General features: G+C 43.2%; 1 protein-coding gene across 2 annotated transcripts in view; it reads right to left on the reverse strand.

Moving 5' to 3' along the window:
• ENTPD1 (ectonucleoside triphosphate diphosphohydrolase 1) overlaps positions 1-15,277 on the reverse strand; it is a 174,846-nt gene that overhangs the window by 151,694 nt on the left and 7,875 nt on the right. For both annotated transcript variants that reach the window (XM_023206248.2, XM_026446542.1), the window contains exon 2: positions 8,444-8,588. In XM_023206248.2, coding sequence (XP_023062016.1) covers positions 8,444-8,480 — 37 coding nt within the window. In that variant the 5' untranslated portion in view covers positions 8,481-8,588. The remainder of the gene's footprint in view (positions 1-8,443; positions 8,589-15,277) is intronic.

The raw sequence follows: 15,277 nt of genomic DNA on the forward strand, positions 1-15,277 counted from the left end.
AAGAAGCCACCCTCTTGTCCATGCCCTTTATGTCAAGGGAATCACTGGAAGGCCCACTGCCCCAGGGGATGAAGGTCCTCTGAGTCAGAAGCCACTAACCAGATGATCCAGCAGCCTGAATGAGAGTGCCCAGGGCAAGCACCAGCCCATGCCATCACCCTCACAGAGCCCGGGCTATGCTTGACCATTGAGAGCCAGGAGGTTAACTGTCTCCTGGACACTGGCACAGCCTTCTCAGTCTTACTCTCCTGTCCCGGACAACTGTCCTCCAGATCTGTCACTATCCAAGCGGTCCTAGGACAGCCAGTCACTAGATACTTCTCCCAGCCACTAAGTTGTGACTGGGGAACTTTACTCTTTTCACGTGCTTTTCTAATTATGCCTGAAAGCCTCACTCCCTTGTTAGGGAAAGACATTCTAGCAAAAGCAGGGGCAATTACACACCTGAACATAGGAGAAGGAACACCTGCTTGTTGCCCCGTGCTTGAGGAAGAAATAAATCCTGAAGTCCGGGCAACAGAAGGGCAACATGGACAAGCAAAGAATGCCCATCCTGTTCAAGTTAAACTAAAGGATTCTGCCTCCTTTCCCTACCAAAGGCAGTACCCCCTCAGACCCAAGGCCCAACAAGGACTCCAAAATATTGTTAAGAAACTAAAAGTCCAAAGCCTAGTAAAACCATGCAATAGCTCCTGCAATACTCCAGTTTTAGAAGTACAGAAACCCAATGGACAGTGGAAGTTAGTACAAGATCTCAGGATTATCAGTGAGGCCGTTGTCCCTCCATACCCAGCTGTACCTAACCCTTATACTCTGCTTTCCCAAATACCAGAGGAAGCAGAGTGGTTTACAGTCCTGGACCTTAAGGATGCCTTTTTCTATATCCCTGTACATCCTGACTCTCAATTCTTGTTTGCCTTTGAAGATCCTTCGAACCCAATGTCTCAACTCACCTGGACTGTTTTATCCCAAGGGTTCAGGGATAGCCCCCATCTATTTGGCCAAGCATTAGCCCAAGAGTTGAGCCAGTTCTCACACCTGGACATTCTTGTCCTTTGGTACATGGATGATTCGCTTTTAGCCGCCTGTTCAGAAACCTTGTACCACCAAGCCACCCTTAAATTTCCTCGCCACCTGTGGTTATAAGGTTTCCAAACCAAAGGCTCAACTCTGCTCACAGCAGGTTAAATACTTAGGGCTAAAATTATCCAAAGGCACCAGGGCCCTCAGTAAAGAACGTATCCAGCCTATACTGGCTTATCCTCATCCCAAAACCCTAAAGCAACTAAGAGGGTTTCTTTGGCATAACAGGTTTCTCTGCCAAATATGGATTCCCAGGTACGGTGAAATAGCCAGGCCATTATATACACTAATTAAAGAAACTCAGAAAGCCAATACCCATTTAGTAAGAAGGACACCTGAAGCAGAAGTGGCTTTCCAGGCCCTAAAGAAGGCCCTAACCCAATCCCCAGTGTTAAGCTTGCCAACGGGGCAAGACTTTTCTTTATATGTCACAGAAAAAAGAGGAATCACTCCAGAATCCTTACACAGGTCCGAGAGACCAGCTTGCAACCCGTGGCATACCGAAGTAAGGAAATTGATGTAGTGGCAAAGTTGGCCTCATTGTTTACGGGTAGTGGTGGCAGTAGCAGTCTTAGTATCTGAAGCAGTTAAAATAATACAGGGAAAAGATCTTACTGTGTGGACATCTCATGTGAATGGCATACTCGTTGCTAAAGGAGACTTGTGCCTGTCAGACAACCATTTGCTTAAATATCACTCTCTATTACTAAAAGGGTCAGTGCTGCGACTGCGCACTTGTGCAACTCTTAACCCAGCCACATTTCTTCCAAATAATAAAGAAAAGATAGAATATAACTGTCAACAGGTGATTGCTCAAACCTACGCCACTTGAGGGGACCTTCTAGAGGTTCCCTTGACTGATCCCGACCTCAACTTATATACTAATGGAAGTTGCTTTGTAGAAAAAGGACTTCGAAAAGCGGGTTATGCAGTGGTCAGTAATAATGGAATACTTGAAAGTAATCCCCTCATTCCAGGAACTAGCGCTCACCTGGCAGAACTAATAGCCCTCACTAGGGCACTAGAATTAGGAGGAAAAAAAAAGGGTAAATATATATACAGACTCTTAAGTATGCTTACCTAGTCCTCCATGCCCACGCAACAATATGGAGAGAAAGAGAATTCCTAACCTCCGAGGGAACACCTATCAAACATCAGGAAGCCATTAGGAGATTATTCTTGGCTGTACAGAAACCTAAAGAGGTGGCAGTCTTACACTGCTGGGGTCATCAGAAAGGAAAGGAAAGGGAAATAGAGGGAACCGCCAAGCGGATATTGAAGCCAGAAGAGTTGCAAGGCAGGACCCTCCATTAGAAATGCTTATAGAAGGACCCTTAGTATGGGATAATTCCCTCTGGGAAACCAAGCCCCAGTACTCAGCAGAAGAAGTAGAATGGGGAACGTCACAAGGACATAGTTTTCTCCTATCAGGATGGCCAGCCACCGAAGAAGGAAAAATGCTTTTGCCTGCTGCGAACCAATGGAAATTACTTAAAACCCTTCACCAAACCTTTCACTCTCACTGCACCTCCTCTACGCCACTGTACTACCAGTAGCTCTCCTTACCAAGAGCTTCTATGGAGAATGCGACTTCCTGGAAATATTGATGCCCCATCGTATAGGAGTTTTTCTAAAGAAAATCCCATTTTCACCGCCCACACCTATACGCCCCTGCACTTCAGGCCATACATTACAATCCCTGTATGTTTAACCTCCTTGTTAAGTTTGTCTCTTCCAGAATCAAAGCTGTAAAACTACAAACGGTTCTTCAAATGGAGCCCCACATGCAGTCCATGACTAAGATCTACTGCAGACCCCTGGACCGGCCTGCTAGCCCATGCTCCAACATTAATGACATCGAGGGCATCCCTCCTGAGGAAATCTCAACTGCACAACCCCTACTGTGCCTCAATTCAGGAAGCAGTTAAGAGCAGTCGTTGGTCAACCTCCCCAACAGCACTTGGGTTTTCCTGTTGAAAGGGGGGACTGAGAGGACTAGCTGGATTTTCTAGGCCAACTAAGAATTCCTAAGCCTAGCTGGGAAAGGTGACCGCACCTACCTTTAAACACGGGGCTTGTAACTCGGCTCAAGCCAGACCAATCAGGTAGTAAAGAGGGCTCACTAGAATACAAATTCGGCTAAAGCAGGAGGTAAAGAAATAGTCAAATCATACATCGCCTGACAGCACAGAGGGAGGGACAATGATTGGGATATAAACTCAGGCATTCGAGCAGGGAGTGGCAACCCCCTTTGGGTCCCCTCCCATTTTATGGGAGCTATGTTTTCACTCTATTAAATCTTGCAACTGCAAAAAAAAAAAAAATTAAAAATAAAATAACCTGCAGATCCAAGAACCTCAATGAACAATGTGTGTAAGATAAACACAGAGAACCATATCTAGATAGCTAGGTGAATTGCTGAAAACAAAAGGTGAAGAATTTGGGATTGTAGCTTACTTAAAGCTTACCGTTATCCTGACACTGTTTCATGGAAACAGGCAGAAGACACAAGATTCCTGCATCATAAACAAAAGACTTTATTACTCACAGAACAGCAAGAAGAATGCACATCAAAATATTTGCCTAAGTTCCTTATGCCTAAATCCCACAGGCCCCATGCCTACCCATACAGTGGGTTGCAATTCAGGCAAAGGTCCCAGCACTTTTTGAGCAAGCAGCAAATCCAGTTTCCCTCCCTCTCCTTAGGCAGAGAGCAGGGATCACAGTACCACTCTATGGTCACCTTGACCAGCTAGTGACTATATGACTAGATACAGAAATAGTTCAGTGTCAGAAGATGAATAAAGCTTGTAGTCTGTCACGCTCAGCAAGAATATGCATGTTTTAGTTCATTTTACATTGCTATAATGGAATACCTGAGACTGGGTAATTGATTTTAAAAAGAAGTTTATTTAGCTCATGGTTCTGGAAACTGGGAAGTTTAAGACTGGGAAGCCACATCCAACAAGGACCACACGTTGCATCATAACATAGCAGATGGCATCACATGGCAGGAGCATACATGACGGCGGCAAGCAGGCGCGTGCAAAAGAGACAAACCATGAAAGGAAATCTCACTTTATAACCACCTGCTCTCTCGGTAATTAATCCAGTTCTGCAAGAGACAGAACTCACTCCCACAATATGGCACTAATCCTTTCATAAGAGCAGATCTTTCACGACTCAAATACCTTTTAAAGTCTTTCCACCTCTCAACCCGTTACACTGGGGACCAAGCCTCAACATGAGTTTTGGTGGGGACAAACCATATTCAAACCACAGCAATGCAAGAACAAATAAGAACCAAAGGACTGCCTTCTGCAACCAAAACCAAAGGGAGAGAACTGAGCTACAGTGGAGCAAAGTTGCCATATTGCATCACAAGTAAACCACCATTAACCTGAAGTGGATTTTAAGTTAAAGTTATGAAGTTCAAGAAACATAAAAATCCCTAGAGTAACCACTGAAAAATGAACTTTAAAAATATACTTTAAAATGAGCTGGGTACAGTGGTTCATACCTGCAATACCAACACTTTGGGAGGCCAAGGCATGAGGACTGCTAGAGACCAACACTTCGAGACCAGCATGGGCCACATAGTGGGACGCTGACTGCATAAAATTTTTAAAAATTAGCTGGATGTGGTGTCACACACCTGTGGTCTCAGCTACTCAGGAGGCTGAGGTGGAAGGATCACTTGAGCCTGGGAGGTCAAGGCTGTAGTGATCCATGATCACACCACTGCATTTCAGCCGGAGTGACAGAATGAAACCCTGTCTCAAACAAGCAAACAAAAATACAAATGAGTAGTTGTCGGGGGATGAGGGAGAGGGAAATGGGAGTGACTGCTTATAGATACAGGATTTCTTTTGGGAGTGATTAAAATGTTCTGAAATTAGATAATGACTCTATAAATACATTAAAAACCACTGCATTGTACACTTTAAAGGGGTGAATTTAATGCTATGTGAATTATATCTCACTAAATGAATTAAAATATTGATTTAAAACAAAAGAAGGCAATAAAAGGGGAACAGAGGAAAAACAATAAGCAAGACATATAGAAAACAAATAGCAAAATAGATACATCCAAACATACCAATAACTACATTGAATGTGAATGAACTAAACAGTTCAATCAAAAGACAAAAATTGTCAGGATGTATTAAAAAAACAACAACAACAACAAGATCTAACTACATATTGCCTAAAAGAAACACAGTTTAGATTCAAATATACTGTAGGTTGAATAGCATGCATAAATAGCTGCTATGAAAGACCTGGAATGACTATATAAGTATCAGACAAAATAGACTTTATGACAAGGCACATTAAGACAAGGAAGGACATCTAATCATAATAAAAAGGTTAATACATCTGGAAAATATAACAATTATAAACATATAACACCTAACCACAGATCCCAAAAATACATGAAGCAAATACTGACAGAATTGAAAGGAGAGACAAGAGGGTATGACTCAGTTAACCGAAATGACTCCTGATTAAGTAACGTTCAAAAAAAATAAATATTGTTATAGTGAAGTTCCAGGAGAAATCAAAAAGGTATAACAAGAATCATTGCATAAGCCTTTTATTTAAACAAGTTTATAAACTATAACATTTCCAGATTCCAGGGATAACCAAGGAGAATAACTGTCTCCAATGAAAACTTAATGATTCTTTTCATTCCTGTCGTCCTTTTGCGAAACAATTCCAAGACTTACTGAAACACTAAGATAGTACCCAGAATGTACATTCTCACAAGGTGTAAGAAAGCAGACTTGAAAATGCTATTTTGATAATATGTGGGCTAATCTTATTCTTAAACTGTTGTTGCTGCTGCTGTTGTAGTTTCACAAACACAGCATATTCTAAAAAACTTTTTCTGAAATTCTGTTTGAAAAATAAATAAATGATAAATATATTCCTTCCATGAAGTACAGTAATGCACAAACGAATAAATAAATGATAGCATTTGTGCAAAGGTTAAGAGGTTGTAAACTGATTTAGTTTCACCTCTGTTTGGTATAATACATAATATCATAAAGTGTTATAAGCTATTCTATTTTTCAATATAATCTTAAACTCAGGAAAAAATTAGCTTCTTTACTGCTAGACTGCACGTTGGCAACAAACACACGGTTTAGTAGACAAAATAATACATTTATTAAGGCACCATGCCTCCAAAAGAGAACAGTGGTTAGTTACAATCCAAAACTGAGACCTGAAAAGAAGTAATGTATTACTAATTACATAAGAAAAATAACTGGTAAATTAAGTTTTCAAACTTTAACCTTTATTTATTTATTTATTTATGTAAATTTTATTTTTATTCCTTTTTCGAGACAGGGTCTCATTCTATTGCCCAAGCTGCAGTAGTAGTGGCGCAATCATAGTTCACTGCAGCCTTGTCCTCTCAGGCTCAAGGATTCTCCCACCTCAGCCTCCCAAGTAGCCAGGACCACAGGTCCATGCCACCACCACATCTGGCTAATTTTTGTATTTTCTGTAGAGATGGGGTTCCACTATGCTGCCCAGGCCGGTCTTGAACTCCTGAGCTCAAGCAATCTGCCCACCTCCACCTCCCAAAGTGCTGGGATTACAGGAGTGGGTCATCATGCCCAGCCCTCAAACTTTAACTTAAGAAAAATGTAGATGTCATTTCTGTGATAATGGAGCAATTATTCTAGACTGTAAATAAATAAATAAAATAGAGACTAACTACACTTTGATCTGTACAAAAATTTGCCAAAATTTTTGCTGTAACTACTTATGCCAAAATAGCTATAACTATTTAAATTGATGAATAGATGGATGGCTATATGGGTGGATATAAAAATAGTTGATAGATTTTTTTCCTTTCTGCTGCCGCTTCATGGTAGAGCTAACCCACCTCTAGTCTCTTACTCCAGCTGCAGTGGATATCCTGTCTACCTTTTTTGTGGACATTTGTCCATCAATAACAAACGGGTACCCCAAAAGTCAAGAGTCACACAAATATTAAACCAAGTTTTATAAATGTTTGTACTGTTGAGTTAAAGAGCTTACATGTACTACAGGGACTGATTCTCTGACAAGGAATCAAACCTAGGCCACAGGTGTGAAAGCACAGAATCTTAGCCACTATACCACAAGATGGAATGCCTTCTTTGTAAATCCCACAGGGAATTCAAAGCAGGCAGTTTGAGTGTACAAATGATTTTAACTTTGTTTTGGGTTAGATTTTTGCATTTTAATTTTGTCAAGAGAATTTCTAAGCCAAGACACTATTGTGTCTTTCTTTAATTTGATTGTCCCATAAATACAAGTAAGACAATTATTTAGAATGAGAGATCTCTAAAATCTTCTTTTAAAAAGAAAATTAAGGTTCTTTCTAATTTAAAGGATCCATCTTTTGGCCACTGATGATTAGAATTTCCAATGGTTTACAAATTTCAGTAGCGACTCAACAATAAGCCTCTTCACGGAAAGTCCAGGAGATAATTTTCCAGGTTTAGAGTAAGTTTTTACTATATAAACAAGGGTGTTCCTTGACAGCATATAGAGGAGACACTCTCCATGATCCCCAAAAATTCACTCAGAAGTAGACTTACGATAACAAAGACTCTTGTTGCCACAGACTATTAAGGCTGGTGTTTGTGCATATGGTGCCACTAGTACCTCACAAATTTGCGAGGGGCCACCAGTCACAGACCTGTTAATCCACTGGCACCAGGAAGGCCCTCCTGGGATTGGAATTTTTCCCAGCCTAACCAGGCAACAAGAGCCCCTTATAGATGGAAATTATTAAGACAAACTCCCCCGAGAGCTTGACATATTTGGAACAAAAAGCATACTGCTTAAAATCTTATGTGACCAGCCATTTTTAGACTGGTCACCTAATGTGACCCAAAAATCACGCTCCCCAAAAGGGCAGGAACCAAGAGAAAATGCTCTCAAAAGTCAAGGTCTTATACGGACATGAAACAGGACAATAGGAGAACTTCATCTGGTTTTTATTTTGCGGACTACAGCAAGGTTTATAGACAGAACCGCAAAACTGATCAATCTGCAGTGCCAGCTCAAACAGTTTATGGGGGTTTAGGCCCATGTTCTACCCTGTGGCATCCTTCGTTATGACAGCACAACACGGAAAGACAAAGACTATTTCTGGAAGGAAAGGGACCGAACAATGTGAATATTCATACCAAAAAAGGACACCAGAGTCGCTACACACAAAACTAGTCACACAAATCCTTTTTTTCCATTAATCAAGGTTTTGGAGATGAATATGAGACAAACAGTGATTTTACCATCAGCTCTACCAGATTCCACAGAGGGAGAGAGGCCGGGAGCCTGACTGGTAAGAATTCCTTACCCTTCTGCTGGCTTGTCAGGTCCTTGGTTCCCTTCATTGCAGCTTCCAGAAGAGCAGAGCAGCTTTGGTATCCTGTTCACAGCACTAAAACTGGAGGGGCCAATGAAAACTTCTCCTTTGTCCTCTGAAGTTTCACTGAAAATCGCTGACAAAAAAGGCAGGTTAATAGGAGAAAAGGCATACAAATTTATTTGGTCATAGTTTTACACGTACACAGGACACTTCAGAATGAAGACCTGAAGGGGAGGCTGGGCACAGTGTCACATGCCTGTGACCTCAGCACTTTGGGAGGCTGAGGAGGGAGTATGCCTTGGGGACAAGAGTTTAAGGTCAGCCTTAGGAACAACGCAAGATTCCATCTACACAAAAAATGTTAAAATTAGCCAGGTATGCTGGTCCCAGGAGTTTGAGGCTGCGTGAGCTGTGATTGTGCCACCAAGCTCCAGCTCGGGTGACAGTGTGAGACCCTGTCCCTTAAAAAATGAATATAAATAAAATAAATACAAGATATAGGGGAAATTGTCCACTTTTATGCTTAGGTTCAACCAAGTATGGACAGCCATGTAGAAATATGACGGGTCAAAAAAAGAGTATGATCTAATGCTATAGACTGAGTGGGAGAAACTCAGCAATGCTGTCTATCTAGATTCTTCTTGACCTCTATGCATTCCTTCTTTCCGGATGTGGGACAGGACCTGGTCTGGAATGGGATTCAACAGTCTAAATGTGGGGTAGAAGCCTCTTCGGAATGGGTTTCAACAATCTGGAACAGTCAGTCAAACGAGGCAGGTCAGATCATTTCTTTATGGCGAGTTTTTTTTGTTTTTTTTTTTTTTTTGAGACAGAGTCTCGCTCTGTTTCCAGGCTGGAGTGCAGTGGTGCAACCTCGGCTCACTGCAAACTCTGCCTCCCAGGTTCATGCCATTCTCCTGTCTCAGCCTCCCGAGTAGCTGGGACTACAGGTGCCCACCACCACACCCAGCTAATTTTTTAATTTTTAGTAGAGACGGGGTTTCACCAGTTAGCCAGGATGGTCTCGATCTTCTGACCTCATGATCCACACGCCTTGGCCTCCCAAAGTGCTGGGATTACAGGCGTGAGCCACCGCACCCAGCCTATGGCCAGTTTTTATACAGAAAGGCCAGGAGAAAGAGAAAGTTAGAGTAATATTTTTAGGTTTTGTTGCTGGCTTCTATGACCCACCTGGGGGAAGAGGAATTCTAGTTTCCATGGCTAGCCCTCTCACATGGGAAAACGAGAGGCCAGAGACAGAAGGGCAGGAGAAAATCCGAGAGGGCACCACCACAGTAAAGATCCAGGGCAGTTCTGCTTCAGAGGCCTTCATGTGTGGCTGCCATTTTCTGGGATCCTGGAATAGCCACAGCCATCTGCAAAAGAGGCTGGGCAATGTCATCTTTTGGCTATATTGTGCTCAGTAAAAATTTGGGGTTCTGTTTATTTGAGAGAAGAGAGAACAAATATATAGTCAGCAATAAACAGTTTCTGCCATAGAGTCAAAGTTACACAGATTCAGAACTGGAGAAAATGTGGGACTATAGACAGTCTCCAAAGGATGAAATAAGGAAGAAGAGCAAAGAAAAAAAGAAAAGGAGTAGAAACCCCTCTTCGCTTGTTATTAATACTAAATGGCTAAAGAAAAATTTTTAAAAAGGTTTCAAAGTGAAAACATACTTCTTTCCTCTACAATGTAATCATTGTTCATTAATCTCTTAAAAAGCAAGATTAATTCTGCCAAAGCTACTAAACATTTGTTTTCTGTTAAACATGTAGACACCATTTATTCAATTTATTTAGATAAATGCCTGTAAACAATAATTTAGATAAATTACAGTTATATTAATCATGAGTATCATTTGAAAAAATTTTGTTTGAGACAGAGTCTGGCTCTGTTGCCCAAGCTGGAGTGCAGTGGCTCAATCTCTGCTCACTGCGACCTCCACCTCCTCTGTTCAAGTGATTCTCCTGCATCAGCCTCCTGAGAAGCTGGGATTACAGGCCTGCACCACCACGCCCGGCTAATTTTTGTAATTTTAGTAGAGACAGGGTTTCACCATATTGGCCAGGCTAGTCTGGAACTCCTAACCTCAAGTGATCATCTGCCTCCGCCTCCCAAATTGCTGGGATTACAGGCATGAGCCACGGTGCCTGGCCTATCATGGTTATTATAAAAATTAATGATGGTTTAAAATTACGTCTTTGTGGCTGGGCACAGTGGCTTACGCCTGTAATCCCAGCACTCTGGGAGGCCGGAACGGGGGGTGGATCACCTGAGGTCAGGAGTTCGAGACCAGCCTGGCCAACATGGTGAAATCCCGTCTCTACTAAAAACACAAAAATTACCTGGGCGTGGTGGCACATGCCTGTAATCCCAGCTGCTGGTTGGTGAGGGGGGTGGAGCGGGGCTGAGGCAGGAGTATTGCTTGAACCCAGGAGGTGGAGGTTGCAGTGAGCTGAGATCGCACCACTGCACTCCAGCCTGGGCAACAGAGGGAGATTCCGTCTCAAAAACAAACAAACAACAACAACAAAAAAAACCACTGCATCTTGGGGAGCAGGAGTGGGAGAAGAAAGGTGGGTATGATCATGAAAAGACAAGAGGTCTGGGCGCGGTGGCTCAGGCCTGTAATCCCAGCACTTGGGAGGCCTAGGCGGGCGGATTGCCTGAGGTCATGAGTTTGAGACCAGTCTGACCGACATGGTGAAATTTTGTCTGTACTGAAAATACAAAAACTAGCCAAGCGTGGTGGCAGGTGCCTATAATTCCAGGTATATAGGAGGCTGAGGCAGGAGAATCGCTTGAACCCAGGAGGTGGAGGCTGGAGTGCAATGGCCTGGTCAACAAAAGCGAAACTTCGTCTCAAAAAAACAAACCAAAAAAAAAAAAAAAAAGAAAGAAAAGAAAAGAGAAGAGATTTTCAGGGAGACAGAACTGCTCTGTATCTTTACTGTGGTGGTGGAAACATGAAACTACACATACATTGAAACTTCATTAACTAAATATACACACACATACAAATAAAACTGGGGAAATCTTGAAGATTGATGGGTTGTATCAATGCCATTATTTCACTCGTGATATTGTATGATAGTTTTGCGAAGTGTTACCTTTGAGGGTACACAGGATTGCTCTGAGTACCCTCAATTTCCTATAACTTCGTGAATCTACATGAAGGCTGTAGGTTTCATCACGAAATGGAAAATTTAATTTTAAAAAGTCTCAGCTGATGAAAATGATTCTACAAGTATTCGGTTAATTTTTTTTTTAAATGAAAAAATGCTCAATTTGTAATTCTTGTATTGAGAGATCTCTCACCGCTGTTCTTTTGCTATCAGAGCAGAATTTTTTTCATGAAATTATTATTAACTCTTTTTCAAAATCTACCACACAACATACATACTATCACACAAACATTGTTTAACTTTTTATTAGACACTGGGTTAAAAGAGTTTAAATGTGCCTTTTTTAGTGTAAATGACAGTATGCTCTGTGTACTGTTCTATAACTTGGTTTTTTCATGTATTTGTCTTGGAGATGTTTCCATTTCACTAAATAAATATTCTCATTCTTGCTATTGCAGAGTATTCCATAACAAATGCATCATAGTTTATTTATCCACTCTGGAATGATAGACATTTACATTGTTTCCAATATATATGCTTTTATTTGCCTCTTCTACACTTGTGTGGATTTCTCCAGAATAGCTATGGAGAAGTTAAATCCCTGGGTCGGGCGTGGTGGGTGACTCACGCCTGTAATACCAGCACTTTGGAAAGCTGAGGTGGGTGGACCACAAGGTCAGGAGATTGAGACCATCCTGGCCAACATAGTGAAACCCTGTCTCTACTAAAAAGACAGAAGTGAGCTGGGCATAATGGCACATGCCTGTAATCCCAGCTACTCGGGAGGCTGAGGCAGGAGAATCACTTGAACCAGGGAGTCCGAGGTTGTAGTGAGCCGAGGTCACGGCACTGTACTCCAGCTTAGGGACAGAATGAGACTCCATCTCAAAAAAAGTAAAAATAAAAATTAAAAAAAAGAAGAACTTAAATACCTGAATAAAGGGGCATATGCATATAAAAACTTAATAGATACTGACCTATGGCCCTCCAAAAAAGGCTATAACAGTTTATATTGCTAATGCAGTGCACCCATTCTTTTATATCATCATTTGGTGTCATCAAACCTTTCCATTGTTGACAATCTAATTTGGAAAAATCTAGTATCTTTTTTTAAGTAAACTTTTTTGTTGAAGTATAAACATGAATACAGAATAATGCATAAACCAAATGTATGTATAGTTCAACCAATTTTTACAAAGTGATGGCTGGGAGAGGTGACTCACACCTGTAATCCCAGCACTTTGGGATGCCGAGGTGGGCAGATCACTTGAGGTCAGGAGTTCGAGACGAGCCTGGCTAGCATGGTGAAACTCCATTTCTATTAAAAATACAATAATTAGCTGGACATAGTGGCACATGCCTATAATCCCAGCTACTCAGGAGGCTGAAGCACAAGAATCACTTGAAGGCAGGAAGTGGAGGTTGCAGTGGGCCAAGATTGCACCACTGCACTCCAGCCTGAGACACAGAGCAAGACTCTGTCTCAAAACACAAAACAAAACAAACAAACAAAAAAAGTGAGCCTGCCCATGTAACCCTAGCCCATTTGAAGACATGATTACCACCAGCTCAGAAATCTCCATTGCATTCCTACCCAGTACTATTCCTCTCAAACATAAATGATGGCAGCGGCTGCTACCATCACACCAGCTGCAGCAGGGAGGACCCCCTGGAGCTGGGCACTCCTTGGAGCTGCTGGGAGGCCCGCCCTTTCTGAGTTGGGGTGGAAGCTACCCAGGTGCTGCTGCAGCCCCGCAAACTGCGGTTGTGGACCCAGGCCTCATGCTCTATGGAGCAGGTAGAAGCCCCGCCCTCCTGGGCAGGGCTACAGCTGCCCAAACCATGGCTGTGCATCCGAGCCTCCTTATGCTCTTGGAGGAGGCCAGGAGCAGACAGGATCTGCCCTCCCGGGTGCAGCTGCAGCCCCCACGACCAACAGCTGCAGACCTGGGCCCAACTGCACGGAGCGGGCAGGAGTTGGGAACAAGCAGGATCCCCGAGTTGGCAGGGTGGAAGCTCCCAGGGGCAGCTGTGGCCACCCTCCCAGACACAGAACCTGGGCACCTCTGCAGCCTGCACCCTCGGGTGGCCAGGAAGGCCCTCTACCCACAATCCCTGCAGGCTCACGAGTGTCTGCTCCCACTGCCTGACCTCTCTCTTCTCCCAGCACCTGCTCAGATCTCTCCAAGTGGAGTTGGGCCCAATACCCGGGCTATAAATGGCAGCAGGAGTCAGAGAGTTTGCTGGGCAGAAGGGGGTAGGGTCCCCAGTAAGGCACCACCTTCAGTTCATGGAGGGCCTGAAGGCTGAAAGCCAGGTCACCAGTCCCACACACCAGAGCAGGGACTCCCTGCTGCCTATGGCCACCCATGGACCAATCTGCATGCACTTCTTACCTTATGAGATCCATAAAAGCTGGGGGCTTAGCCACAGGACTAGAGAGGATGGCCAGAGCAGGATAGAGGATGCAGAGGACAGAGATGAAGGGATGACCAGTTGCAGAGAAGAGCTACCATCTGCTGACAGTTTGAGAGGACTGCAGAGACCTCCAAACAACCCGCCTGCAGAGAAGAGCCACGCTCTCCAGGGCCTCCTCTCTGCTGAGAGCAGCAGATGATGGGATAACCAGTGGGCAGAGAGGAGCTACCCTCTCCAGGGTCTCCTCTATGCTGAGAACTGAACACTTGACAGGAGGACCTGCAGAGAGGAGCCACCCACTGAGGGTTTCCTCTGAGCTGTTCTAACACTTAATAAAGCTTATCTTCACCTTGTTCATCCTTCTCTTGTCTGTGTACTTCATTCTTCCTGGACACAGGACAAGAACTTGAACAAAGGCGCCACTGGTCACAGAGGTTTCTAGGAAGAAAATCGACAACCCAGAGATCCCATAACTACTGTCTGATGTTCTAATAATATAAGGCAGTTTTGCCTATTTTTTGAATTTTATATAAGTGAAATAATATGTTCTTTTGTGTATCTTGCTTTATATCAACATTATATTTGTTTTTGTTTTTGTTTTTGTTTTGAGACAAGGTCTCACTCACTCACCCAGGCAGGAATGCAGTGGCGTGATCACTGCTCACTGCAGCCTTGACCTCCCAGGCTCAAGTGAACTTCCCACCTCAGTTTCCCAAGTGGCTGGAACTATAGGTGCATGCCATCACATCCAACTAAATTTTTTAACTTTTCATAGAGACAAGGTCTCACTACATTGCCCAGGCTGGTCTCAAACTCCTGAGCTCAAGCAATTCAACCACCTCGGCCTCCCAAAGTGCCATGAGCCACCATGCCTGGCCAAATCAACATTATTATCATTTAGATTGTCCAAGTTGGCCTGGCGCAGTGGCTCATGCCTGTAATCCCAGCACTTTGGGAGGCCAAGGTGGGCAGATCACCTGAGGTCAGAAGTTCAAAACCAGCCTGGCCAATATGGCAAACCCCATCTCTACTAAAAATACAAAAATTAACCAGGTGTGGTGGCAGTCGCCTGTAATCCCAGGTACTCAGGAGGCTGAGGCAGGAGAATTGCTTGAACCCAGGAGGTGGAGGTTGCAGTGAGCCGATTTCATGCCATTGCACTCCTGCCTGGGCAACAGACTTAGACTCTGTCTCAAAACAACAACAACAACAACAACAAAAACTGTTGTGTGCCAGTACTTTGTTCATTTTCATTGAAATATTATTATTCCATTG

The sequence above is a fragment of the Piliocolobus tephrosceles genome, chromosome 9 (genome assembly GCF_002776525.5).
Source record: "Piliocolobus tephrosceles isolate RC106 chromosome 9, ASM277652v3, whole genome shotgun sequence".
NCBI classification, from domain to species: domain Eukaryota; kingdom Metazoa; phylum Chordata; class Mammalia; order Primates; family Cercopithecidae; genus Piliocolobus; species Piliocolobus tephrosceles.